Source organism: Taeniopygia guttata, chromosome 9 (genome assembly GCF_048771995.1).
Source record: "Taeniopygia guttata chromosome 9, bTaeGut7.mat, whole genome shotgun sequence".
In the NCBI taxonomy this organism is placed as follows: Eukaryota; Metazoa; Chordata; class Aves; order Passeriformes; family Estrildidae; genus Taeniopygia; species Taeniopygia guttata.
This window is the reverse complement of record NC_133034.1, coordinates 11,893,491-11,920,811: the sequence shown is the minus strand read 5'-3', so window position 1 is coordinate 11,920,811 and position 27,321 is coordinate 11,893,491. Positions and strand designations below refer to the sequence as shown.

At 38.5% G+C, this 27,321-nt stretch overlaps 1 protein-coding gene across 3 annotated transcripts in view; it reads left to right on the top strand.

Annotated features, from left to right (window-relative positions):
* SLC9A9 (solute carrier family 9 member A9) overlaps window positions 1-27,321 on the top strand; it is a 177,514-nt gene that overhangs the window by 133,229 nt on the left and 16,964 nt on the right. For all 3 annotated transcript variants that reach the window (XM_072933138.1, XM_072933137.1, XM_002195706.6), the window contains one exon: window positions 3,370-3,449. In XM_072933138.1, coding sequence (XP_072789239.1) covers window positions 3,370-3,449 — 80 coding nt within the window. The remainder of the gene's footprint in view (window positions 1-3,369; window positions 3,450-27,321) is intronic.

Sequence of the window (27,321 nt, the reverse complement as noted above, 5' to 3'; positions counted from 1 at the left end):
CTTGCCCAGATGAACTTTAGACCATGTGTCCACTCTGAGCTGTTAATTGAAGCTTCAGGGGAGATTGTGTTCAGAGGAGAAATAAGAATGAAAAATGTTCAAAAATATGATGTTTAAAACAGAGCAAAAATTAATGGAAAAGAAACCTCTAGCTCCTCCCTGCTCAGAGTACTCAGCCAGAACGGAAAAGCTACAAGGTCTGCTACCGAGATTTGAATTTAGCCTCTCTGTGACAAATCTAACTACAAGAACATGGGTACCTTGCTGTGGGAGCCTCTCAATCCATGTCTGTAACCATACCTAGATTTCTTTTAGCAGCAGCAGAAGCCTTAAAGACCTTCCACCTCATGGGTACTAGATCAGATGCAATACAAGCTATTGACTGCAAAACCCTTTTCCTTCCTTACCTTCTCATCTTTATCTCCGTTCTTTCCTTCCTTTGCCTCCTAAAAATTCAATTTTCTGTGAAGAGATTTGATTTATTCAATAATTCTATGTACACAGTTATTTCTAAACTTCTGGTTATATTTTATTTTGGGCTACCTGAACCAATAATTTTGGCCATCAGCTGGCAGCAAATTCCAGTTCAAATTGTAAAAGCTGGAACCCAGAGCTCGTTCCCTAGAAAAGGTATAGAGCCTTTTCATGTATAATTAACATCTGCACTTCACCATACCATGATCCATCAAAAGCATTTCTCAGTTTCAATTCTGTCTTGCCCCCCTTACATTAATCATTAAATCATGATCATAGCATAAGCATAAACAAAAGAAAGTAGCCTCATATTCATACCCATTTTCTTATTGATAGACTATCATAACTTAGTTCTGAAAGAAAGTACAAAATATACGCTAATATATATTGTTGTATAAAAAATAGTATGTAAAAACAAACCACTTTGCTGCATATCATGTACATGCAGTGTATAACACCAAAAGCTAATTCCGAAAAGCACAATGAAGGGACACAGTCACTAAGCATAGTTACAAAGCTGGTCTATTTTAAAAAGGCACTGCTTTATGGCAGTGAGCTATTTAACTAAATTCCCATTAAAAAAGACAGTCAATAGCATATTTCATTCAGATAGCTTATGTATCTCAAACTCTGCTATGTTAACTTCAGTTGAGAGAGGGTAAGAATATATTTTCTGCAAGCACTTCAGAACAAATGTTGTAGTTATGCTATTGATCTCAGGAAAAAAACTAAATAGCATGCAAAACACTTATCAATATCATCTCTGGCAAACCAGTCTGCATCTCCAACTTTGTCCCTACATATTTGTAAGCATAATAAGGAATTTAGTTACACTGTTCTCATCAGTTTCATCTGCCAGCTGGTTGGTGAATTTATTGCAAGGACTAATGAGAGTAATCTCCATATGGGCAATTCTCATATGGAAAAAGAGATGTAAAAAACTTTGGCATTTTCCCCTTTCCAGAGAGAAAAATGTTGGAATTGCTAGAGCACTGTCTCCCCTGCTTTTACCTCTCTGAACTGTAGGGAAAGTGAAAAGTTCCTCTAAAATCATAGGATCCAAAATAGGATCCAAGGATCTGCAAGAGCTCTGAAACATTGACACCAACATCTCCTGTCACCCCTTGCAGTGTTTCTGCAGGGGCTGCACTCCAGATAAGCACTCAGATTCCCACTAATGTAAAAGCTGATAACAAAACACAGATTTCATAGACAAAAGAAGGAAGGTGCAACACATGTCAAACCAGAAATAAAAGAAGGCCCAGGTGAGGACTAGAAAACCCCTGGGGGATTATACTCTTGTGTAGACTTCTTTGTCCATTGCTTTCAACAATTCATGTTCCTGAATGAGGAAACCTTTTTCCGTAAGTGGAAGCTAGAGGTACAATGAGCTTGGAAAGATGAATTAACCAACAACAACATTACAATTCAAACCAAGGACACAGGGCATTTGCAAAGGTCACTGTGCTTTTAACAAGCTGTCCCCTGCACCACACATGAGTAGCCCACTCCACAATATGTTTATTTCCATGCCTGTCCTCCTCTTCCTCATCTCTACCCCTGTGCACTCAACTCCCTCCCTCTCCTTTATTCAGTGTTCTTGTTGTTCTGACCTAACACAGATTTGGCCTACAATCACACTTCCTGCTTATATGTTTCAACCCTTTCCCCAATCTTTATCTTGCCAAAATGCACTTTTATATGCTTAGAGCTTGGAAGAGTGTTCTGCTGCTTAGTTAGGGATTAGTACCATCTTCTCCCCCCAGCTTCCCCAGTTACTGGGAAGAGTTGCTAAAATACTCAATTCAGTTAACAAGGAAACAGATCCCAAGAATAATATTTGTTCTATTTGGTGCATTTGCACGTTCAGTACGACCACATTAGCAAAATCATAACAGCTACAACATGGATTCTGTCTAACCTTATTCAAAACTCAATGACATCAATGTTCCCATTGTTCCAAAGTTCCCATGAACAGGTTGCCTGGGAACGAGACCTTATAGTTTTGATGGTCAGACCATTGACATAATCATCAACCAATTTACATGTATATTAGTCTATTCTAAGTTATTCTAATATATTATTAGATTAAAACATGAAAATTAACAGATTCATTGATTAAAACTGCATAAAGAAAAATATTCTCATTTAAACTAACCTAATTTGCCACAAAACAAAACCAAAAAAACAGTTGTGTATTCTTAGAGAACTGGCCATCCCATTCCTAATTGCACACTGCTAGTAATTCTTCCATTAGTACTGATGTGATACCTAGAGTATGACCAAACTGGCTGTCTTTGTACAGATAACTGTTCCTAATTTATTATTCCAAATTATGATCCTGAGGAAAAGGATAGTCCACCTCTCTACCTGTGCAACATGTTACAGAATTAGCTTGCAGAATGGAAAGGGTATTTTGAGTCTTGCCAATTCAACTCATGTTCCCCTCTCCTTGGAAAGAAATATAGAAAGGACTTTCCTTGTTATTAGAATATCTCAATCCCTTTGGGAAAGACATTTTGTTTAGACATACACAAACAGCCTCTGATCTTGTAGGAGTAAACTGAAGTAATCCCACAACAGCAATTAGATCAAAATATCATTTTATTGATCTCAGAGCATAACACTTCTCAACTGCTTAAAATAAATTTGAATCATTCATAAGAGTAAATGTTACATTCTTGCAATGAGTGCAGCAATGAGAAATGTGCTGTATGAGCCAATTTTCTCCTGAACTGATTCACAGGGATGACATTTATACAACAACAAAGCTTTTTAAATTAAAAAAAAAGTACATTTAATTGTAATTTGGTTTGACATGTATTCTTAATATCAGAACTCCATGTTTTATTTTATGGAAATACTTCTCACTTCATTCATTTGTTTATTTCGCAGAGTGCACCTAACTTGGATAAAAATACAACCAAAGCTGAGAGTGCATGGCTGTTCAGAATATGGTATGGCTTTGACCACAAGTATCCTTTTCTGTTATAAACCATGAATGAGAGTTGCACTACACTTCACCTTCCAAATATTTAAGAAACAAAACTATTATACTTTTATAAAGCAAAACATAAGTGTAATCTATTTTAATGTGTTACTAAGGAGAAATTTTGCAGTCCAAGGCAGCAGAAGGTCCAGCCATGACTGAGGCTGTGGGGAGAGGGAAAAAGTTAAGGAGCTCTGAGCTACAGTAGCATATAGACAGTACATTTAAAGTAATTCACCTTCCTAAATTCCTGGATAAAACGAATCCAATCATTATTTAGATAGGGTATAGATTCTGTGCTTGGGGAACCAGGAGGTTGGAGCCAGAAGCAGCCAAATGCCTGCTGCCTGACCATATACTCAGGAAGCAGTAGCTACCTAAGAAAAAAATGGTTTACCCACACCTCTAATAACACAGAGAAAGAGGCATCCATTATGAAAACCTCCCAGGACTTCCCTGAAGCTCATGTTTCCTAATCCCTGGATTCCTGAGCCTTTGTGCTTTTATTCACATTCCCACTGGGGCATGTGTAGTACAGACCTTGAATATAGGTGTCTGATGCTTTATTCCAGGAAGTCTGGTTTCCATGTCTTTTGCATTTCAAGAAAATATTTTAAGTATAAAAGAACATCCTTCCTAAGCCAAGACAGAACATACAGTCTGACACTAATGCCTGTGCAAAAAACCTGCAAACACTACCAGTTTAATTTATTGTCATTTTAAACTGACTCTGCACAGGCTTTGCACAGCTGCCAGTGAGATCCCACAGTAACAATCCCACCTTAAGCCTTTAGCAGACACACAGTGAATGTGAGAGAAGCCCACCTGCCGATTTCTGTGCATCCTGGCTCAGCAGCTGAGCAGGCAAAGCCCTGCCAATGCTGTTTCCATTATCCAGCAGCACATCTATTGGCCAGTCACCCTGCACTTCTGAGCAGAAATTTATGTTCAGGCTGCATATGTGTTTTTCCTGATACCAGCTGCAGCAAACTAGAATGAAATATTTCAGCTGATAAAATGTAATTCTTTGGGAATACAGCTTCCTTGGAGAGTTCAACTGAAGTTGTCCTTCAAATAGTGTTTTGATGGAAAAACATCTTTTTGGTTAAAAAGGGATGTTTTTTCCTTAATTCATCTACTCAAGCAGTTTTAAAGACCAAAAAGCACTTAGCATTAGAATTTCTCCCTTGGATAATTCTTCAAGAATACATAGAAATAGTAGGCAAATGTTATATGAAGTGAGAAAATATGTTTAAATGTTAATGTTGAGTACCAATATGACTGGCTTTAACCACCCCTTTTTCAGAAGAAATAGCCTGTGGTGGTATAGCCTAACAACTATAAGTCAGAAGGAACAGATGAACAGGGTGAGGGAAAGAGGGAAATTTTCCTCTGAAGATAAAAAAAAAAAAAAAAAGAGCAAGCCAAAAAATGTGGAAGGCAGGAGGAGGACAGAAGCATGAATTAAAGACATAAAAGAGAACAAGGGCAGAGATAGAAAACAAGGGACAGAGGCAGAAGAGGGAAAGAGACATCAATGTGAAAAATTCAGACAGCAGTACATACAAAATGAAAAGTCTGTAGAAGGCACCAGAAGCAACACTTCTCAGAGATTATCTGTATGGTAAAGATCTTGAATATGGGTGCCTGTTGCTTTATTCTAAAAATTCTGGTTTCTACATCCTTTGCATTTCAAAAAATATATTTTAAGTGATTTTAAAAAATGGAAGTTTATAAAGAACACATTTATTTATGTCAGTCTCACTACCAGTCAAGCCATAATCTTTCATTAGAATTCAGATGTTCAGAGATTATAGCTGTGCCATTACCCTAAAATATATATTTATTACAAATAATACATCTACATTTCACTAATCCTGAAAGTGTATGCCCATATTCCTGCATGGAATGATAGTTCAACCCACTAATGCTATGACTCACAGCTCTAAGCTTTTCTTTGGTATAACTATTTCTAAAAGACATCATTTTCAAGGGAAGAAAAATTATCCACCCAAACTTTCTTTTGCCTTTCCCTGCCTAATGTTATAAAGCCATGCTGCTAGATTTAGAAGAAGAAAATGCCACATAGCACAGTACTTATCCCCAGTACAAGATTGCAGAGAGGATTACGATAAACTTTTCAAACAAAAGATACAGCAAACCTGTCTGTGTCACAGCTGAGACAGCCACGATACACAGAGTATCACCACACAATTTCAGAAGGCTTTAAGCATTCTCCATACACAGTAACACCTTACCACTTCAGATGGCTTCAGGCATCTGCCCATGCAGAGTAGCATCAGGTCACTTCAGAAGGCTGCAATGCAGGCATCTGCCCTTGTTCTTTAGCCCAACCTTTTATCCCCTCATGTTGATGCATGGCACCTGTGTGCCCTCTGCTCCCTTTGGTGGTTGCTCAGTGCCCCTGGGCACTCCATGGCTCATTGTGTCAGTGCTGCTCACCTGCTGCTCACAGCTGTGCCCATGGGGATGAGGCTCCCACAGCCCCATCCCAGTCACCACAAACTCTGTGCCTACAAATCTCTTCATGGACTTCGAAAGCACACAAGACTTGTGACATTTCTATAGTTTGACATTTGCTCTTAGGCATTTACACAAATCTACTCACTCTTCTGGCAATAACATCTCTTATGCCTATATTTATTTCACAGGAGGAAAGCAAGAGGGAGGAAATATCACTAAGGAAATCAAATACTTGTGCTGTTCCTTGCTGTCATTATGAATGATTCCCAATTAGTTCAGTGATCTTAGGCAATGGCAACATGCCATGCTAGGCTAGAACTGCAAAAATTCCCTGCAATTCTGTTTGAGAGCCACATTTTATTTTTATTCTGAAAGAAACATCAGGAGCCCGATCCAGAGCCACATTGGTTCAATGAGGATTGTATTCTTTCAGCAAAAGTTTTTTTGAATCAGGTATTGACACCTAGGAAAAATATTTAGTTCTCTAAAATCTAGGCTAAGAAATTATAATATTGAAATAATAAAAATTAAGAATAGATCATTTTAGTAGGTATAGTTATCCTCTTGGATTTCCATCTCAATAATTTAAACAAGAAAAATGCAAAATAAAATAGTTGCATCTGACAGGGGTCAACTTCCAGTGAGTCAAGTTTTATTTTTACAGCCTACAGTGCATTACACCATTTGAAGACATAATGTACTCGTGAAACCTAGTGGGAAAGCAAGGGAATAAACAAAGGTTTTTCATGAATTTATCAGGAGAAAGAGATACCAGATTTACAATACAGCATTATATGTACATCTTTAAACTGTTGTGTTTTTCCAAAGCACATGTAGGCTAGTTTAGCTAACAAATGAATGAGTATGTGGAAATTTGATCCTGCAAGGGTAAGAGCCTCTGTGTAAGAGCAGAGCTCAGGCAAATTGTGAGCAAAATTTTCCCATTCCACAGCATCCCGAAAAAAGTTCTAACTTTGCCCCTGGCTAAGAGCTATTTGTTTTTAACTCTGCTCAGTCTCAGCCTCTCTACTTGCTTTCTCTAGACAAATATCCTCCTTTTGCCTGCAAAGTCCTGAGACATTGTGTACCTGACTAGAGCTGGAATTCCTCCTCTACATTGGCCTGGAATTCCAGCTACAATTCTAAAAATGAAGGGAAATTACTGTAATAAAAGCATCTTGAAAGCAACATTCACATGGTTTTCCAGCTACTCTAGACTAAACTCTGCAATCATTTCTGCCTTCATATAATTTTATACAAGTCTCTTCATCCACTAAGGAGTCATTACCTCCCAGAATCCATCTAATTCTTGCTTCCTCGTGTGAGGGCATTGTTGCTCTTGTTATCTTCCATCGGAAAGATAACTACAATTTTCACCCAACTTCTCATGCTCTATAGTGAGAAGAGAAGGAAGGACTTAGAATTGCTACACAAAAACAATGCAAAAATAATGGAAATTAAAGATGAGAAAAGGAGAGTGCAATGCATGCACTAAGACATTTATGGATAGAAATGTTCACCATCTTGATAAGAAGTAGCCCACATTGTGTTGTGGGACAGGTACTTTATAGTACCTGAAGCTTGCATTGAGAACAAAATAGTTACTGTGTAACAGGAAAACGGGCAAGATTAAATAGAAGAAAGCAAGAAGGGAAGGAAGAGGACATCAAATGCACGGTAAGTTTCTTTGAATACTTTGTGCTAAATTGCAAGACAGGTTTTGGACCCACAGGCAGCAAAGTGTAATCCTGTTTTTGTGGCAAAGGGATGAGGATGGCACTGCACATGGTGTGGCCTTCCAAGACTGACACCACCAGAGCACCAAGGCTCCCTGTCTTTGGCATAAGTGAGGGGCCAGAGGGAGGCAGGAGAGGGGCTGTGGTTGCTGTCAGCTGGCTGGGATCTCCCAGGAGCATTGCAATGACAGCCTGCTGCACCCCTGCTACTGCTCCAAGCTACCCAAGAACAATGCAGCTGTCTAACTTTGCACTAAACTCTGCTTTTTGAGCGGTTCACACACACTGGTACCTGGAAAGCAGAGGGAGGAGAGCTTTCTCCTTCTCTACAGATTTATTTTTAATCTGAGGAACTAAACTGTTACACTGAATAGAAGCAGGTGTCTGGGACAGAGTGAAACAATTCTACATAAAGTAACTCCTTAAATTGTTTCTGCTTAAACTGCAGTTGTCCATCTTGAAATTCATGCCTTTCAGGTTGTTAAAAAAAAAAAAAAAAAAAGCTGTTTACGTCCTTTGCACTTGCCTGAAATCCATCAGCCAAAAGGAATTGCATTATTCGTAGACTTCAAAAGTTTATCCTCCTTATCGGGGCACCTATCATTTTATTTCTCCTGTGCTTTGTATGTGGATAAAACAGACATAATGGCTGACTATTGAGCAAGATAAGTACTATTCTGTGCCTGGGAGAAAATGGAAAACCTACTAAAAGCAAAAGTGCATTCTAGGGTGAACTGACAATCAAAGACAAACTCAGCATTTTGTGGTCTTTTCAGCTGAATTTTCCTTCTGGGCTGGCTTGTCATTCTCGTATCAGAGACAGACATCTTTGGAAGGAAAAGGCAAGAAAGAGCCTGAAAGCATGCACATCCATGCTGTTTTCTTTTACCTGCTGGAAAACTAAAAATTTCTTAATTAGCAATATTCTGATTTATTCTTCTTTTAGCACTTCAGTGAAAATAGCAAAATAGCACATAGGGTCCTAGTTTTGGCCCAGAAATTCATTTTGCTACACAATTTTGAAACAGAAAAGCATCTTATCTGAGAGACAATTCAGTTCAATCATGAACCAAAGCAGCATTAGATAACAGATCTCGAGTCAAGCTAGGTACCACAGCAGAATGGGCCGGCAGGAAAGGCAGCCAGCTTAACACAGAAATACCAAGAGAGCCCAAGAATCAGCTTTGCAGCTGTTAAAAGCAGATCATAAAAGCTGAGAGGAAAGCAAAAACCACGGTAAACGAGTTATAGTGGACCTCATAATATGAGCACAACAAAAGCAGCTGATTGTATCATAAGGCTTCCTCAAAGAGTGCAAACTTAAACAGCACTTGGAGGGGCCCCAGAAGGGATTTTATCATTAGAAACAATTGCCTGGACTTGGTTCAAAGCTCATTCCCAAAATACATTTTCAAGAACATGATCTAGAAAAGCTCATTGTTCTTTCTGCAGCACAGATAATCAGTATAGCTGATTTGGTGCTATTTCCTGACCCTTTCAAGGACACAGGATTGTTGAAACTCTGCAAATTAACCTAACAAATAAACATGGCTAATAATTAACCAGAATAATAAGTGACCTCAATTTGTCCTCCATTCACAGAAAGAAACCTAGATAAATAATTCTGAAACAATTCCACACTGAATAAGCAAGTAAAATAATTTTCATTTGTAAAGTTTCACTCATGTCAATTCTTTGAAAGTCTCATTCATATCCAATTATTTTTTTTACAATGAACAATTGCTAAGCATGACTTAGATAACAAGTATGAATACAAAATTAAATACAAAGTATTAAATGAAAAATCTTTGGTTTTACACTATTTGACATATGATCCTTTTCACAGTTACATTGCATGGAGACACACAAAGATTCTTCATGATCATTTCTTGATATTTTTATCAAAAAATGCAAATCTTTAAGCCCACTCCTTCTTCACCACAATCCTGGAAAAAGGGAGCTTCAGGTATTTTGTTTCCACAAAATATAATCAAAAGGAAATAAAGCTTGAATTTTTACTATTTAGATCTTTCATCCTGACATTCAGTACATTGCAGAAAGGCCTGTTTACATGTTTAAAAAAAAAAATTAAATTAGGGAGAAAAGGAACAGACAAGAGGAAAGTATAGAAAAATAAGATCCTTTTTCACAGTGTAATCTTAACTCTTGAAGTTACATAAAATAATACAAACACTAAGTCATTCTGGAATAGGAATTTTTGTTGTCAAAGGTGTTACCGCACTGGTAACAAAGTCATTGTATCAAACTTCTTGGTTTCTTTAAAGCCTTCAAAGTACTATGCAATGCTTTTGCCTTTAAAGGAAGAAATAGTCACATGGGAGAAACTTCATGGCATTTTTTTTAAAAAATCAATGTTCAAAATAATGGTTAGGCAATGTGGAGATGAGACAAGTGGAGGAGAACATGTCATTATCGTTGTAGTCTGAGGAGTAGGGAATGCTTTTCTGGAAGCTGTTACCAAATCCTTGTTGTCATCTATCCAAGAAGCTGGACCAGGTTTTCTGTTCTTTGCATCAAATGCTCATTGATTTTTATAAAAATTTTGCACAGCATCAAAAGCAGAACGTGGCCTAGAGCTCATTGTGGACAATTGCTTAGAATTACCAGCTTTTCTGTTTAACATCCTGGCTCACATTACATATTATACCTTTTGTGTGTGCTGGTCTCTGAATTTCTGATAAGAAGGACCTCAGCTGAATACAGAGACTTCTCACAGATTCTAGGTGGTCCAATGTAAGTACTTGGCTCTTTATGCAACTATGTAACTTTCTTTCATATAATATATTAAAATTACTAGAACCTGCAATAGATAGAAATCACAAACATCATCCCATATAGGGTTTTATAATTTAAAAATAAAATTTTTCATATGGGAAATACACTTTAGTCTTTCCAGTACAAAACCACTCCAAAAAACCCAAACAAACAAAAACAGAAGAAACCCAAACAAAAAACATCTTCCAGTTCTGCAGCTTACTTCTACCTGCATAGCTGCCTGTTATAGTACCTGTCAAGTGAAAATACAAAACTTGAAGGAGTTGAGTTAAAGCTTAGTGAAGTAAATGGACTCACAGTTTATTGACCTGAACAAATTATATCTTACACCATCATAGTTTCTGATTTTACTGATAAGTATTATCATTCTGTGTGACAATTCTTTATTTCCCTCCCCTTCTCACTTTATTATTACAGCAAACCAAAGGCTGGCTGTACAAAGAAGCAGAAGCCTAGGCTTGTATCAAGTCCACTCAAGCATGAAATTATAGTTTGTTGACTGACAATACTTAATAGCACCCAAGAGACCCAAGTATGATATCAGAGTACCAGAAGCTTATAGCACAGATTTAATCAAGCATAACTTAAAATCCTCTTTCAAGTCTCTTATTATTTCATTTACACCTTTGTATATGCAAAAAGTTACTTTGCAGTACATCTAAAGTGTTTTAAAGTGTTCTTCCGCATGTTCTTCCACTGTTTTGTTTCCAGACATTTAATGTACATTGGAATGCCTGGATGTGCATGCAGCACATCTGCATTTGTAATACCATCTATAAATGGCACTTTTTTCACAGCAGCAATTGTCACAGCAAGATACTGCTAATTATAACATCACCTAGGCAAGAAATTGGTAATACTTCCTAGTAAGGGGCTGTTATTAATGTTAAATTACAGTGGTATTCCGGTAAAAGCTGGGAAACTAAAGGAATCAGGATGATTAATTTTATCAAGCAGGAATGGCAAAGAGCACATTAATGATCTTCTATCAGAAAATATTGTTGAATTGAACTCTTTTACAGAAAGTTAATATCTGGATGCAAACTCCTTATAGAGTCAATTATATGTTCCAGTGCCTTTGAGTAGGTGTGAACAAGATTCCATACAATTCTTATTTTGAAGACTGGTCTGTATTATTGGCATCCTCCCCATTTTAGGTGGTTGCTCTAGAAAAAGCACCCTCAGTTTGTGGTGGCTATGATAGTTTCAAGTTTAGTTAAACTACTTTAGCACCCTAACACAGCATCACCAATAAGGCTGAGGCAAATGTGCAAATGTGAGAGGAAAAAAAAAAATTTTGCCTCTATTTTTAAGGACACTCTGGCAATCAGCAATTCAAAATGAAGCAATTTCTGGCAGCAGAGAAACTCAAGAGCCATTTTCTATTTCTGATATCGAAATAGGCACATGATTCACTGGAACATGAACATCATCCTGCATTCAGACAGACTGTGAATCAACCAATCTTAGTACCAGTTCTTAATTCAGCTCTTCTTCTCAAGGGGATGCCAGGGAAAGGTGGAAAGGACAGATCAGAGGAGTGAATACACTGATACAGGGCTGACGACAAGTTTGCATGAGGTATTGCAGCAGATCTCCACATCTGACTAGCTCACTTTAACTACTGCCAGAGGATGCAAAATCCCAAGACAAAGGCTGTCTTTCCTCTTGCACTATAATACAAGCTTCTTGAAATGCATGCTTAAATGCATGAAGGAATGGAATAAGTATTTTGATCTGATTATTCTTCATTTTTTTAACTTGTATTATTATTCCCAAAGAAAAAAGTTTTAATCTCTTAAATACTTATTTTAAAATATAGCACAGGATGTCTTATTTAGGCAGGAAATTCTACAGATTTTTTTTATTTTGTTCTTTCATGTAATTATGTACTGAACACAGTTGTACTATGAATAGTAAAATCTCATTCAGATTTTAAAAAGTTCCTAGTGCTGATGGACTTGGAGTGCTTTGCTATTTGCTTATTAGGAGTTCATAAGGAATCTTTTATTCAATTTGCTTAAAACAAGCTGGTGCTTTTCTGAACTGACTCAGTAAATTGTTATTTATTATATACTTAGTAGGCAAATTTCTGCTCAGTGCTATCTATTTTAAACAGTAGAAAGCCCCAGCTTTGCAACATCTCGTAATAGTTCAAGAGGAAGTTCCCCTCTTGTTTGATTTTGCTGCTTGTTGCACTAAGGGCTGTGTCTCAGCTCCTGTGCCAGGCCAGAGCGCAGTGACACAGCGCAGCAGCCGGGCTCACAGTGCGGGAGAGCTGGCAGTGCACACTGGGGCCTTTCACTGCACAGCTTGGGCTTCAGTCCCTTCAGTCTTAGATACTCCAGGTTAAAAAAGGCATTCCTACTCACATCTGCTGTTTCCCCATGCTGTGAGATACTCCCTTCGTTCTACCTTGTTTTAAGGTGGGTTCCTTGAGGTGAGGTGTGAGGAAAGCGGATTTGTCCCCAGCTATTGCCCTGTCCCGCACAGCCTTGGCCGTGCTGATGCTGTCCCCTTCTCTGGAGGGAAGTGCAGAAACCTGATTTACACTTCTACTACTCATCTAAAACCAGTTTGAGGAATTTTGAGCAGTAACAGTAACCCCTAAAATTTCTGATATTATTAATATAAGTGATAGACTATTCTTTAATGGGGAGGCACAGAAATGGTTTTTACTCATAAAAAGATCAGAATAATTTGTTCAAAGGTTGAGTCCTCATTAAAAATACAGAATAGTGCATGTCACAAATGGTTAAGGCTTTGAAATTCTTTGTGGATTATTCACCAAAATTTGCATTGCTACACAGCATGAACTATTTTTGGATTCTGCATAAATAGAATATCTAATACAGAGTTACATTATAATGAAATATGCAATAATGCAAGTACCCATAGAGTGCTTTTCATGTACTGCAGGCATCCAAAAGTTTCAAATGCATAAAAGATGGTTACACTTGCTGTACAAATGGCTGCATATGATGTTCATTCCCATTTAGTTAAAACTCAGTAGTAAAAAAAGCATATGTACAGGCTTCTATGACACAGTTAAATTGCTATTGATATTTTGTATCATGGCAAGCATCAGTGGGACCAGGAGTGAATTAAGATAGCAATTGGTCACTAGGGCTTGGTCCTCCCAGCTAAACTGGAGACTTAAACTTTGTGTGATGCAGAAAACGCTGTTTGTTAGTGATCCATGAAAATGCAGATAAAACAGCTCTGGATCAGATTGTTCCATAAGTTACCCCACAAATTTAAAGAGGCAATATAAAAACACTATTATGTTTAGTTATCTTTGATTGTCAATTCAATAATACCTTATATTTTAAAATATAAGGAAAGCATAATATTAAAACATAACACATTTACATCCATATGCAGTCCACATTGAACATAATATTTTTCTACTGTCATTTCCCCAACTTTCATTCTTACTCACACAGCTGTACAACCTCAACAGCAGGACTGAAAAGAGAAAGCATAGCCTGAACACAGGCTGATCTCTATCATGCCTGCTAGGGTATTTTTAGGAAATAGAAACAGTGGTTTCAAATCCTCTTGGGCTAAGAGGAAGCAAAAATCCTGATCTTTCCCTTCACAGATCACTGCTTTAACGCCTAGGCTATTATGTAAAAAAAAAAAAAAGCCAGTAACTCACCTGGCAGCATGAGAGGTTTTTTGGTTGAATTCACTGCTGTCTCAATGAGTTAGGGATGGTACAAGGACAACTAACTTAGCATGTCACTTTAGGAAATAAGGGAGAAATGAAATCTCTTCACAACCCTTTCCAAATTATAGGGACACTAAGGCATCCACCACTTGGATACATCTCTTCCCAGCCTAGGGATATGATTAGGAACCTAAGGAGATTAGTGGCTAATAATGCAGGTGACTTGTGGTTTATTCTTAACAGGGTAAAATGCCAACTGTGCTCCTTTTATGCACGCTCACCAATTTTTCCAAGCACACAAAGTACAGCTGAAAATTACATTTTGACTTTAACTTCTTACATAGCAATAAATACACCTAGTTCTCTGTGTTTTTGCTTTAGGCTCTGTTGCTACAGATTTAACAAAACAGCCATGTATTTATGGTGATAGTTTTACTTTTGCACATAGAAGGGCTAGGTCCTATTTTTTAAGCATAAGTACATGGATACTTCCATTATGGTACAACTGCAAAATGAATATGCCTTGGATTGTTTTTTCTCAGTCTTCCTCTATTAACATATCTATCATCTATACAGCACAGAATCTGCTACCTATTTCAGTAATGACACACTTAAAATATTTCCCTAATATGAGACAGGTCTGATGACAAGACATCTCCTGGACCAAAGCTCACCACAGTGAGCCTGGGCAGCAGCAGTTCTGAGAGTGCTCAGCAGCCCTGCAGACAGTGGGGTGAACAGGGACATCCCTACAGAGCTGCTCAGATAAACCTGGCACATGCATGAAATAAGTTTGGGGTACGATTTCGTACACACAGGGGCAGGCCCCTCCACACAGATGAGCCCAAATGCTCCCGAGCCTGCTCTGCCTCCCTGTGCCAGGGAATTGCCACCTGAAACCCCACTGAGAGCTGGGCCAAGCTGGAGCTGCTGCCTCCTGCATGCCCTGTCAGGAACAGATCAGGGAGCTTGGCTGTGAAATAGAGCTGTAAGCAAAGCTGGGGATGGGATCAGGCTGGAAGCTCAAATGCATCACAAGGGCTTTGCCAGGAGTTCCTCAGAAGATACATGGTGGACCCTCTCCCATTCCCCTTCCCAAAAAGTGTGCTGCTCCGTGCCTTCCTCTCCATGGTTTGTCACTGCAGATATTTTCTACTCAAAATTTCTGCAGAGCAGTTGATCAGCTGCAAAGCAAATAGCTATGACTCAATTTATCACAACAACAGAACGGGAATTAACGTTAACAAGCTAATGCTTCATCTGATTGTGAGGAGCTTTTTTAATCTTGTTTCTAATTAATTTTGACAGATTGAATTAAAATGCTTATTTGCTTTGCATTTGGTGCATGAGGACCTTCCTGACTTCCTCTCATAAAATATGCTCTCAGCACCAACCTTTGTGAGCCCTTTTTTTGCTAGGCACTGGACAAGTGGACTAAGTCCTTATTTCCACTTGCTAAGAAGCTTCTATTTTCCAGCAAGGTTTTCCTTCTTTTTATTTTGTTTTGAATTTTTCTGATGTAGAAGTTCTATTTTAACTTGAATAATAATGTGTAAGCTCCCATTTTGACTATGGAGCCCCCTCACTATATTCTTTAAAAGCCTTCCTGTGTTAGTTCCAGCTGAAGTATCAGAGGAATAGATCTCTTATCCTTCTCTGTACTTTCTGTCAAAACACTTGGAAGAAACCTTTTTGAGCCATTTCAGCTGGAATTAACAAGAGAAGACTGATTTCCTAAGGTATGCGTTCCTTCCCTGACAGTCAAGGAAACAGGCTGCTTCAGGAGAGAAATTACTTTTCTTGCATTCTTTCCCCCTTCTGATGCATGAACAATTCTCATTACCATTCATTTGAATTCTTGTTGCTTGCAGGGGTGGATGTAAGTTCCTCAGCAATGAGCATTTTTTAGAGCTACTGTGTGCAAAACTGTAACTATCAAACAATGCTCAAGACTAATTCTCATGAGCTACAATCTATCAAAGTCAGGAGATTATTGGATTCCTGTGATTCTGTACCCTGTGCCTTAATACTTGCTGTTTTGATGACTGCTGCTAGAGTGCACAGATTTCAGGAAAGGGGAAAAAGAAGAGGTGAGTAAAGTCTTCAAGCAAACAAAAAAAAACCCAAACAAACAAAAAAAAAAAAAAGATGAAGAAGAAGAAACAAGGGTTTGATCAGCCCCAGTCTGTAAGTTAAAAGATCTCCATAAACCAACAAATCAACAGGTATTCTTTTCATAGGTTCGTTACCTTTATAGGAAGCATCCATATTCTCTGTATTACATCATATTCTCTATATTACAGCATTTTTAGATTTTTCAGATTTTAATGTTGCCTCCTGACTGGTTTTGAAGAGCTACATGCAGATTTTATTGTACATATGCACATAGTACATTTTTTTTAAGTTTCATATACCTTAAATGACATGAATTGCATATATGTGAAAACTAAGAACAACCCTTTCCATAAATATTAGTTAATCCCCATACAACATAATACAATTGCAAACTGAGCTATTCAAAACCTCTCTATTTACTGTGGAAGGCAACTTCCATAATTACACACAAAGCCTCCCACCAGTGTAATTATCTCCACTCTTCCTCACTAGGACAAATCGCAGTACTTTGAACTGATCTATAAGGGGAGAAATACAGGATCACATATTTAAACATAGCTCTCCTCCTCCAGCCTGAAAATTACAAGGCAGCAAACTTGCAATTCAGAAAAGCTAGCTGAGGTATTTTTTCTAGTACCTGGAGAAATCTCCAAGGCAGAGAATTCTCTGCAAAGGATGCAGAAAGAAAAGGTTCTGCCCACTACTCCATTAACGAAATTATGTCTTGGTAATCTGTGAAACTCTGAAGTAGCTGAATTTCTTCCCTACCCCAATCCCCAGGAGCACTGAGTTGCCCTCCATTTGAAAATCAGCACTTGGTTCCTGCGACACATTTTAGCTTATGTTTCATTTAGAGCCTTTTCTGAAATGTTTTTCCTTACAATTCAAGTGCACATCTCTCAAGGTTTCTCATTCTTCAGTTAAAGATACCCCAGCATGGCCACCGCTTAGCAAATTGTAAGCTCTAACACCAACAGGCTGTGACTAAGAGCCAGTGGAGCAGGCAAATTGTGGATTATTTTATGATGTTCCCAAGCATTTGACAATGCCCCGTTAATGAAACTTCAGTTGCTGTTTATCCGTGGCAGAGGAGAGCCCGCTGTGCCCCGCTGGGTGCGGTGGCTGTGCGGGCCCAGCCGGGAACAGGCCCGGAGCAGCAGGAGCGGCACCTCCGGCCCCAGCGCCGGGGACAGCCCTGCAGCCGGGGGATAGGTGACAAATCAGAGCGAGCTCTGGCGGGACATAAACCAAACAGGTCCGCAGACATCGCGGTGAGCTTTGTCTCCAGTCCTGGGAGACAAGGATGGGCAAAAGACTATGTGATTTTTATTTTTTTTAATAAGACACACATCAGTATCTTCAGTGCTGAGGGCACAGAGGAACATCTGGGAAGAACAGAGCCATGCCTCACCCAGTCCCTTTTCCACAGTGTCCCAGCACAGCACAGCCAGCCACTGCACCCCAGCAGCCCTGCCCGGGGCTGTGTCCCCAGAGGCAGCAGCACCCCCTGCACAGGCAGGGCTTTAGGGAGCATCCAACAGCGCGGCACTCGCCACTCGCACCACTCCATTCCCATGGTGACCGTGGTGTTTCTTCAACACCACTGTGTGAGCCTAGAGTGGGGCAAGTGGCATCAGTTTTCCTTTTTAGAACATTAAACTGTGGATACGTAGATATTTTTTTTCTTTCAGCAATTTCTTGTTCTTCTTAAAAACCAATGTCCCCTAAAAACCAACTCTCCCTTTTCTGTGCTTTTTATTTCTATGGAAGTCCTATTTCAAATGCTGAAATCTCTCAAATACTTCAAATATTGGTCATGACTGGTTCCCACAGCATTGATTCTATGCCATGTGGCACCAGTAGATATCATCCACCCCTGAGCATGAATCACTTTCTGTAATGATTGGCATTTTCACCAATTAGCAATCCTTCCATGAGATGCACATGTCAAAACAGTATGCAAGTTTGTTTTCATGCTGCTGCTATATGTCTCAATTTGTTAATACTGCTTGGACATAAAAAGCAAGAATATTGCCCAACTTCTCTGATATTTTTCTCCCCTTTAAAAAATGGCTCTAATTTTAGGAGTCAAATTTCACAAAATATACTAAATAGTCAAGAAGTGCTGAATTAGAACTACCCTGAACTTTTGAGAAGAAACTTAAGGAAATTTCTACTTACTACTAGATTTTAGCATATGACAGAAGTTTGTAAGGTAAAGTACCTTTGACTTGTATGCCCAGAATCTCAGCAGCTTCACTGTGTAACTTGCCAAAGTTGCATGGGCCATGATCAGCACCAGTGAAATCAAGGGCAGCTGTTTATCTCTCAATACATGAAGATTTGGGCCTCTTTAGGCCCAATTTTCAAACCAAAGGCCTTTAATGCATGTGTAAGAAAAGTCTGTCAGCACAGGTCTCAAATCACTCTACAGTATTTATTCTTTCAAAAGCATGTATGATATAAATATTCCTGTTCCCATTTTGCAGCTGAATAAACCACAGTACAGAGCCTTTAAAGTACCAGATATTCATTTCTACAGATGCAGTAACAGTAAATTGCACCTGCAACTTTGCTTTCAAAGATGATTCACACTTTTTATAAGGATTTTTTCCTCTCCACAAGTAGTGAATATAAAAGTACTTGCCAATAGAAAGGAAAAGTCTCCATGGTATGGAAGATAGTCTGGAAAAAAATAATACCTAGAATGTTTTAAACTGCTGGGAAAAAAAGAATACATTAACTTAATAGGTCTCTATTTTGCTATTGTTACCTGGCCAGTGAGGATTTCTTATGCTATCAAGTTCGCTGCCTGCAGGCAGGGTCACTATTCTTGCTTAAAAAAAAAAAAAAAATTTGGTATTTAGAAGAAATAACAGATTCAGAGGCAAGTTTGTGAATTCTGTTTTTGTGCACATGTTAAACAACTGAAGAGAAGCAAAAGTAATAGCAATTCATTCAAAAAGATGGAAGTGATGAAAAATTCCAGTTACACCGTGTAATTGCCACTGCCTAAACTCAGAACTGAATGCTTCTATATGTACAAACACATATCTCCTGCTCCACTGAAAAAAATGAGGGGTTTTTTTGTAATCCAGAGGGGGAAAAAAAAGGAAGGGAAAAAATTTAAGGAAAGTAATTGACATAATAAAGTAGGTGAAAGAAAATATCAGTGGTATCAGAATAGGTGGAAACATTTCCACTGACATCACTGAAGTCAGGATTTCCACTGCACCTCTTTACTGGATTGAAAGCTTTTCTCTTTGAATACTGACTCATTGTGACAGTGAAGTATATTTTTAGTGACAACAAAAGGCAATTTCCTAGCAGAAGGGATTCTAAATAAAGGTCAAGTAAAACTGTACATAAGCTCAAGGTCAGGTTTAGTATGGCCTTTTGGACATAAAAATGACGAATGCTTTCCTGTTTGCAGCTAAAAAGTAAAAATTTTGGAAGGAGTCTTTCTTGACCTACTTATATGTGGAAGCCTGATGACTTCAGAATACTTCCTACTGGGAAAAAAAAAAATGCAAAAGCAGCTGTCCTTTCCAAAGTGCACACACTTGCCAGCATTAAAAGATGTGTATTTTTATTTTCCTGCTCACCACAAACACAAAGTACATTTTAGCACTCTACAAACACCTTACACTAATGAAAAATATATAATTTCCCACAAATTAATATGATTTCATTAGCTATTTGAAAATCATGTTAGACTTTTCCAATTTCCCTGGATTTCTGTACATTTTCCTTCTCTCTTCTTTCTCTGTAAGGGAAGAAAAATGATGTGCATGTTTTCTAAGGGAACAATTCCCTGGTTTCTGCAGCTGGAATGTCAGCCCTAGTCTGGAAAAGCCAGATGAGCACTTGTTGTTACTTGAGAGGTGCCATGCATTTTTTCACTTCAGCTCTCACCAGATTATTTTCTCTGCAGTAATCTAATTTGGGGAAAATCCTTTAAAGTACCACAGGTAGTAAGAAAGGGAGTAAAATGCACCTTCCTTCACTATTCAGATAAATAAAATATTAACTACTAATTGACAACTTTTTGAACAAAGTGAAGCTTATGTAAAATGCTGGTCTTTGAGAATCTGATTTATCTCACCACAGTGTCTTCATAGATTAACTAAATAGATCCAAGCCCTGGTTCTTAACTAGCATCCCTAGATTTAGAAGAAATTCTAAAAAGTTAGGCACAGCTTTATATCCTGCTCCTATTAATCTGCATTTTATGACATTTTCTCTATTTTGCTGTCTTTGGATTTCATCTCAAAAGCTCTATGTTTACAGTGGGCTGACATACTTATGTGACCTTTGAGTATCTTTATTGTATTCTAGATTTATTTCCCTTATCTTGAAGTTCATGGTGGAGCTTTGAATTTTCTCTAATACCACAATGAGAATCTCAGAGCAATGTCTTCCCCATCTGCCCTTTCATTTGCCATATTTCTGTGAAGAAGCCAATACTGTCTGCCAATCTAAACCAAACCAGCCATATGTAGCCTCATGAAGAGCAGCTGAGGTCACTTTTTTGTTCTGGAAAAGAGGAGACTGAGGGGACACCTCACTGCAGTTCAAACTTCTTCATAATGGGAAGAGGAAGGGCAGGCTCTGATCTCTTCTCTGTGCTGACCAGCAGCAGGATGAAGGGAACGGCCTGAAGCTGTGTCAGGGGAGTTTTAGGTTGGGCATTAGAGAAAGGTTTTTCACCCAGAGGGTGGCTGAGCACTGGAACAGGCTCTCCTTGGAACTGGTCACAGCATCAGCCTGGCAGAGCTCAGAAGTTTGGACAAGGTTCTCAGGCACAGGATGTGATTCCTGGGGTGCCCTGTGCAGGGCCAGGAGCTGGACTCAGTGATCCTGATGGGTCCCTTCCCACACAGAATATTCTGTGATTTCTGTTGTACTGCCATCATCAATGTTGATCTAGTAACATTTATCTACTAGATCAAGAAGACTTTCTTGAGGACAGACATTTTTTCTTTTAAGTTTCTCAAGGACACTGTGCCCTTGCACCACAGTGCAATGGTGTGTCAGAACCTGCAGTGATATCTGCCATATGAAGAAAAATTAGGTCCTGTTGCTTTGAAAGGTGTGAAGGACATCTCATGAACTTCAGAACAGAGGACAGATAACTACTATCTTCACATATGAGGTATTCCATTTTAAGCACTTTCTAAAATTAAGATGTAAAATCACTGTACTAATTTAATTTCTGTCCTGAGTAGAAGTATCTGAGGGTTTCTCATAGGAGAGACAGAATGTGTCTCAAATATAATGGAATTATATGATAAATGCATAATGCTAGATAAAAATTTGATGCTGCCTAACACACAAACTGTTAAGTCCCTGCTATTAAATCTGATGCCTGGTAGTAAATCCAAGCCAGAATGAAAAATAAAATAGATCTTTGCATTTACTCATACTTTAACTGTAAACAACACTAAGGATTTTTTTCTCAATGAAGAATATGCTTTCAGCAAAGCAGGAGATTAGTAAACATATTTCAGGTTACAACTAAAAAATATATTTTGATTCAAGAGTAGAAACTTGAATGTTTCCTGTGTTCTTTGGACAGATATCAAGCATGGGCATCAGTTCTTGTGTTTCTAAAAGCTAGAGTAATTTATAACTAATCCAAAAAGCCAACATGTATTCAAAACCATACAAGATATTTAAAATGCAACACACAAACCTAACTCAATCATAACAATGTTCAGTTGACAGAGAAAAGCAAGATGTAAAAACATCCAAAACAAATTTCAGGTTTAGTAATCACAAAGGTCAAATATATAACATATTTTTAAAGTATTTGTGGGTTTAGATACAAAGAAACAAAAACCAGTAAAACACATTACTCCAAAGTTACAACATAGTACATTAAACATAGAAAATTTGAATGTAATTCTGAATGCCAAAGAGGAAAAAAAAAAAAAAAAAAAAAAAAGGATGAGCTATTACCCATGCATTAAAAAAGTGAGTAATAGGAAAAGAGAAAAGCGCTTGGAACAGAAGCCAGAAAAAGGCAAAAAACTAGCAGGGAAAAGCTCCATACAGGATGTTTGTTTTATCTGTGACTGACTAAAATGCTGACCTGAGCAGAGGGATCAGGGAAGGAAATCAGCCAGTCCTCCCCCTTCTCTGTGTGTTCCACTGAAAGTCTCCAGTGCTGCCAGCTGTCTCTGCTTTTCTGCTTTTCTCAATAGTTTGATCCATTTAGGATTATTTCCACCGGCCTGGCTGCTGGGGAGCAGGCTCTGAACAGAGCAGGCTTCAGTTGGGAAAGGAATGCCCCAAGAAGACTTGTAGAGACAAAACACGTTGACAAAACAGGTCCATCTATTTCTGATTAATTAGAAGAGCACTACTCAACTTTCCTAATGTTTTAAAGTGATGCTAAGATGACTAAAAAAAAATTCCTACAGCAGAACTACCTCTTGTGGGCAAAATTGAGCTACTTTTTTTCCCCCAAAATACTCATTTAACTATGGGTTTTTTCTGTATGTATTTGCTATGAACACCTTTCTTACTGACTCCAACATTCTTTTTTCTTAGTCTCCAGCTTCAAACATGCAAATGATATGTGTATCTGGATACTAAAAAGAAAAAAGCAGTTGAGACCTTGAGAAAGGGCCCACTTGATTACTGGCTTTCTCGATACAGGAAATCCTTAGCATGACTTGACAATAATCTTCTGGATAAGCATCTAAGCCTGCAGAAACCAGTGCACTCAGCACTGGACCATGCTGCATTTAAAAGCAGAGAAGACCAAACTAAAGTTAAAGAATAATTTCCATTTTTGCACAGTAAATAGTCTTCTTGGCTAACTAATGTAAATAAAATTCCATAAAATATTCTTCCATTTTGCAGGCAGATATCGTAAACTGATTTCCTAATTCTAATAATACTTAGATTTATTATGCTATTTCTCACTTTTCTATTTCCTCTTTAGTCTGTCACCCAAGGGCATCAATTACTTCTTGTTTTTTAGTATATACTGACTTGATTTGCATAGACATCTCACATGACATATTTCTTATATTATTGTACTCCTCTGTGTAAATAATTCTCTAAAATGGTTGCAGTGCTGAGCTAAAATAATATTTATATACATTATGCTCCTGATATATTTAGGGCTGTAAGCTTGTTTCATAGAGCTATAGCATGATTCATAGGATAAACCCAAAGGAACAAAACTTGGATCCAAGAACACACTTGGTGTACCCAAGTAAAATTATACAAGGGCTTGAGAAGCAGCATATCAGAGTTCTATAATTTCCAGAAAATGTGTCCAAAACAAGTTAGAAGCTTCACAGACTTTTCATATGGTGATGGTTATCATCTAAATGGCAGACATGATACTGGTTATTTGTGAACAGTTTCCAGAAGCACCTACATTCTTTGGTGGTGAATTCCTGGCCCGGATGTCTGTGTTGCCACCAGCAGGCAAAGCCTTCAGCCCAGCTCTAAGTGCTGCCATCCTGGAGCTGCTTGAAGACTGGCATCCCCTGCCTGCTGCCACTCTGCTCCTACTCTGTAGGTGTGCTCTCAAGCAGACAAGACCCTTTGAGGGTAGCTTGTTCCCCATCCCAGCAGAGCTCACTGGCTATTTAAGGTATAAAGGGCCACGTAATTGCTTCAGAGAATGAATCCCAATTTTTAGGAAACCCCTTCAGGTACAGAGTTCTCTTGGTTTCTCACAATAGAACAACTTTTCCTTGTCTAAATTATTAAATAGTCCCTGAGGCAGAGAGATGAATGCACTGAAGCCTGTCTTTGAGTCATATGAGGAAAATTGAGGCTTACATCTAAATAGGTAAACAGTACTACCACTGCTATCATAGGTGGGACCCACAGGCACTACCAAGAATGCCATGTAGCCTCACTGTGGTTCACCTTGCAACTCTGGATGAGGCAAAGTAAATGTGAAACAAGGCTTTGGAATGTGCTCCATTCCCCTGGGCCATGAGGTGTCTGGAGTTATGGGAGGCAGTAGTGCTTTCCACAGAGAATATCTAACAGAGACTAGTTCAAGACCCCAAGGCAGATCCACTGATGTGAGTGCCCCCCAGAGCAGAGAGCTAAACAGGGAGAGGAACTTTTGCTTCCCACCCTCTCTCAGCATCTCATTTTGATGTAGCTTCAGTGAATTTTCACTCATCAGGACTCTAAAGTCTCTTTATGACTCAGCCTTGTTATTACAGAACTCAAAGCTCACAAGTCCCACAGGCACTTTGGGGTCTGGCAGTTAGGTGATGACTGCTGCAATACCCAAATATCCCAAATAATCAGTTACACAAAGATTTCATAAGGACTTTATGGAACCTCAGCAGATGGAGCACCATAGCTCCTGTGCACACTACATAGTACCTACACCACTGAGAAAGTCAGGGGGTTGCTGAGAAAATGGTTTATGAACAAGACCTATAGAACTGCACACACTGACCTATTATAACAAAATAATATAATTACATGTAAGTGTTCATTACCTTTTCTACATTATTGTGTAACTACCACACTTTGTTCGCTGCTGACTGCAAAAATGAGTTGCTTCCTTCTCTGTTTTTAAAAGAGGTATCTGCAGTCTGGGCAGTGGCACAGGGTATTCCTGTTTCAGAACAAAGTCCTGCCCAGTCACACCGGCTAGACAGGGGAAGGGGAAGCAATCCATCTTTGCAGGACTGTGTTTCACAGGCTTGCTATTTTCATCTGGCAGTTTGGTTTATGTGACTGCTGGTCTGTAATGTTACTTGTGAAATGTCTCTCTTCCCCTGTTCTCAGCAATACCCCATTAAGTAGGTGGGGAACTTCCACCCAATCTTTATTCAAAGTCACGCTGGCTCCATAGAGATATTTTAAAACTGACTTTAAGTCAAGCAAAACCTCGAGTGGACACCTTTAGTGCACTAGACACTCAATGTACGTAATTTATGATTGAATTACCTGATTTAAGTTTCAGTGGTACAGCCCTGAATATAAATGTGCCCAAAGCTAACAAATTAAATAGCAAAACACAGCAAAAAGTCTGAGCATTCTAGCAGTTCTTTGGAGAGATGCCAAAGTTTAATAGCACAAACAGAATAAATAAACTCTATGAACAAATCAATTTTTCAAAGGTAACATCTGTTCTGCACTGGCTCCTGGTGTGAATAGATTCATCTGTGCACACGTACAAGTGGGCTAATGGGATTCAGTGTGCTCCAACACCCATCAGCATGCTTTGTCTTCATCAAAAACTCTAATGTGGATGAGACTCCAGGAGTTTTTCTGAAACAAGCCAAACAACTCATACCTATTTTGCAAACTGTTTCATATTAATCGTTACATTAATCCCACAGAATCAAAACCTGAGGATATTTACTTAGAGATGTAAACAGATAAAGGAAAATCTGAAAATCTGTCTGAGAGAAACTGTTTCCCCCTGGTTCCAATTTTTGAATCTTGTGCATTTGAGAGATTCCCAGGACTTTCTAAACACCAAAACCATGCTGTGCTAGAAGCCATGTGACTGCTTTGGCTTATGCTATGCTTCACCAATTTAAACAAAAATTTTCCATAGAGTATGTGATTCAACCTAGTTATATCAAATATAAAAGAGAAGGTGCATGAAACAAGTTGCAAAAAGGACCTTTTATTTTTGTTTTATGAGGTCTCTGAAGGAGTAGAAATCAATGTGTTATCTGTGTAGAATTCAGACTTAATATTATGCTATGCATAAACACTGTTTAAATCTTAAATCTATTAAAATTAATCATGCCTTTACACAGCTCCATCATAAAGATTATAAGGAAAATAGTGGGTTTAGAGCATTGAGTTCTTCCTCAATACTTCAAAATTGCATGTTGGTTTCATTTCTTTTCTATAACTTTATTTCCCACTACGACTTTATAAACACCCTTTGATGCTTTCTTTTGGTTTTTTCCCCCAGCTTGATTTTCATCAAATTTTGCTCACAATGTAAAGTAATAGTGTTCTGGTAAACACAAGCCTTGCTAGCAAATTAATTATTAATATGAGTTGTTTGTCTGAGGACAGGTATCTGGACATTATGTTATTCTAACATCTCCTGGGATCTGTGCAGCAGAGGGGAAGGAAGCAGCATCCAGCAAAACCTAGGAAAAGAGGCTGGGTAGACTGGGTCAGAATCTTCCTTCATGTGTGACAGGGCAGCTTCACCTTCCAGCAGCTGCTGCACCAAGAGCATTGCTGCAGTGCAGAGGGAAAGCTGAAGAACTTATCTGGTTCCTACTCTCAGCTAACGCCTCCTTCCTGCCACTGCATCCCTCACATTTCACAGCTGAAATGCTCAGGTCTGACCCAAGGCTTGGCAGAGGCTGTACCCTCTGCAGCTGGTGACAGAATGGGGCATGCAGAGGGCAAGGAGGGAGGGAACAACACCATTTGGCCATGGTGAGAAAAATACCTAAGCTCTGACACCACACTATTAAGGAATTTTCAATTTCAGCCCCAAAAAACTCAGATAAGCAGCTGTGATTGACAGCAACATTAATTCAGCTGTAGCCAGCTTCAGGATCAGATAATATTCAGTAGCAGAAAGAAAATTGGCACATGAATGCCCAAAAGTCAAAGAGAAACTCATTTTGAGGAAATCACTCCTGCACGGGGTAAAAAGGTACTGAAAGAAAACAGAATGAAAACAAACAAACCAAGAAACACAAATTGTTAATTATTTCTTAGAGTTTGGGTTTTTACTTTTTCTAGTTTTAATTTTGATGTTTAGTGGTGAGTAGGCACTATTTTAATTGTAAATCTCTTTTTATACTTAACATTTGGGGTGAGGTGTGATGGCAAACGTGTCTATAAACATCACGATAGAAGAGTCTTGCACACTATTAATGAAAAATCATCAGCTTATTTTTTTATTATTACTCCTATACTCTTTTTTTCTCAGGACAATCAGTAACAAACAATAGGCTCTGCTGTGCTCAGCACTGCACAAAAACCAAAGTTTTCCCACACCCTACAGGATAGCAACCTGCAAGACATAATACCATACAGAGATACAGATAATTTGTTTCTATACCTCTCTCTAT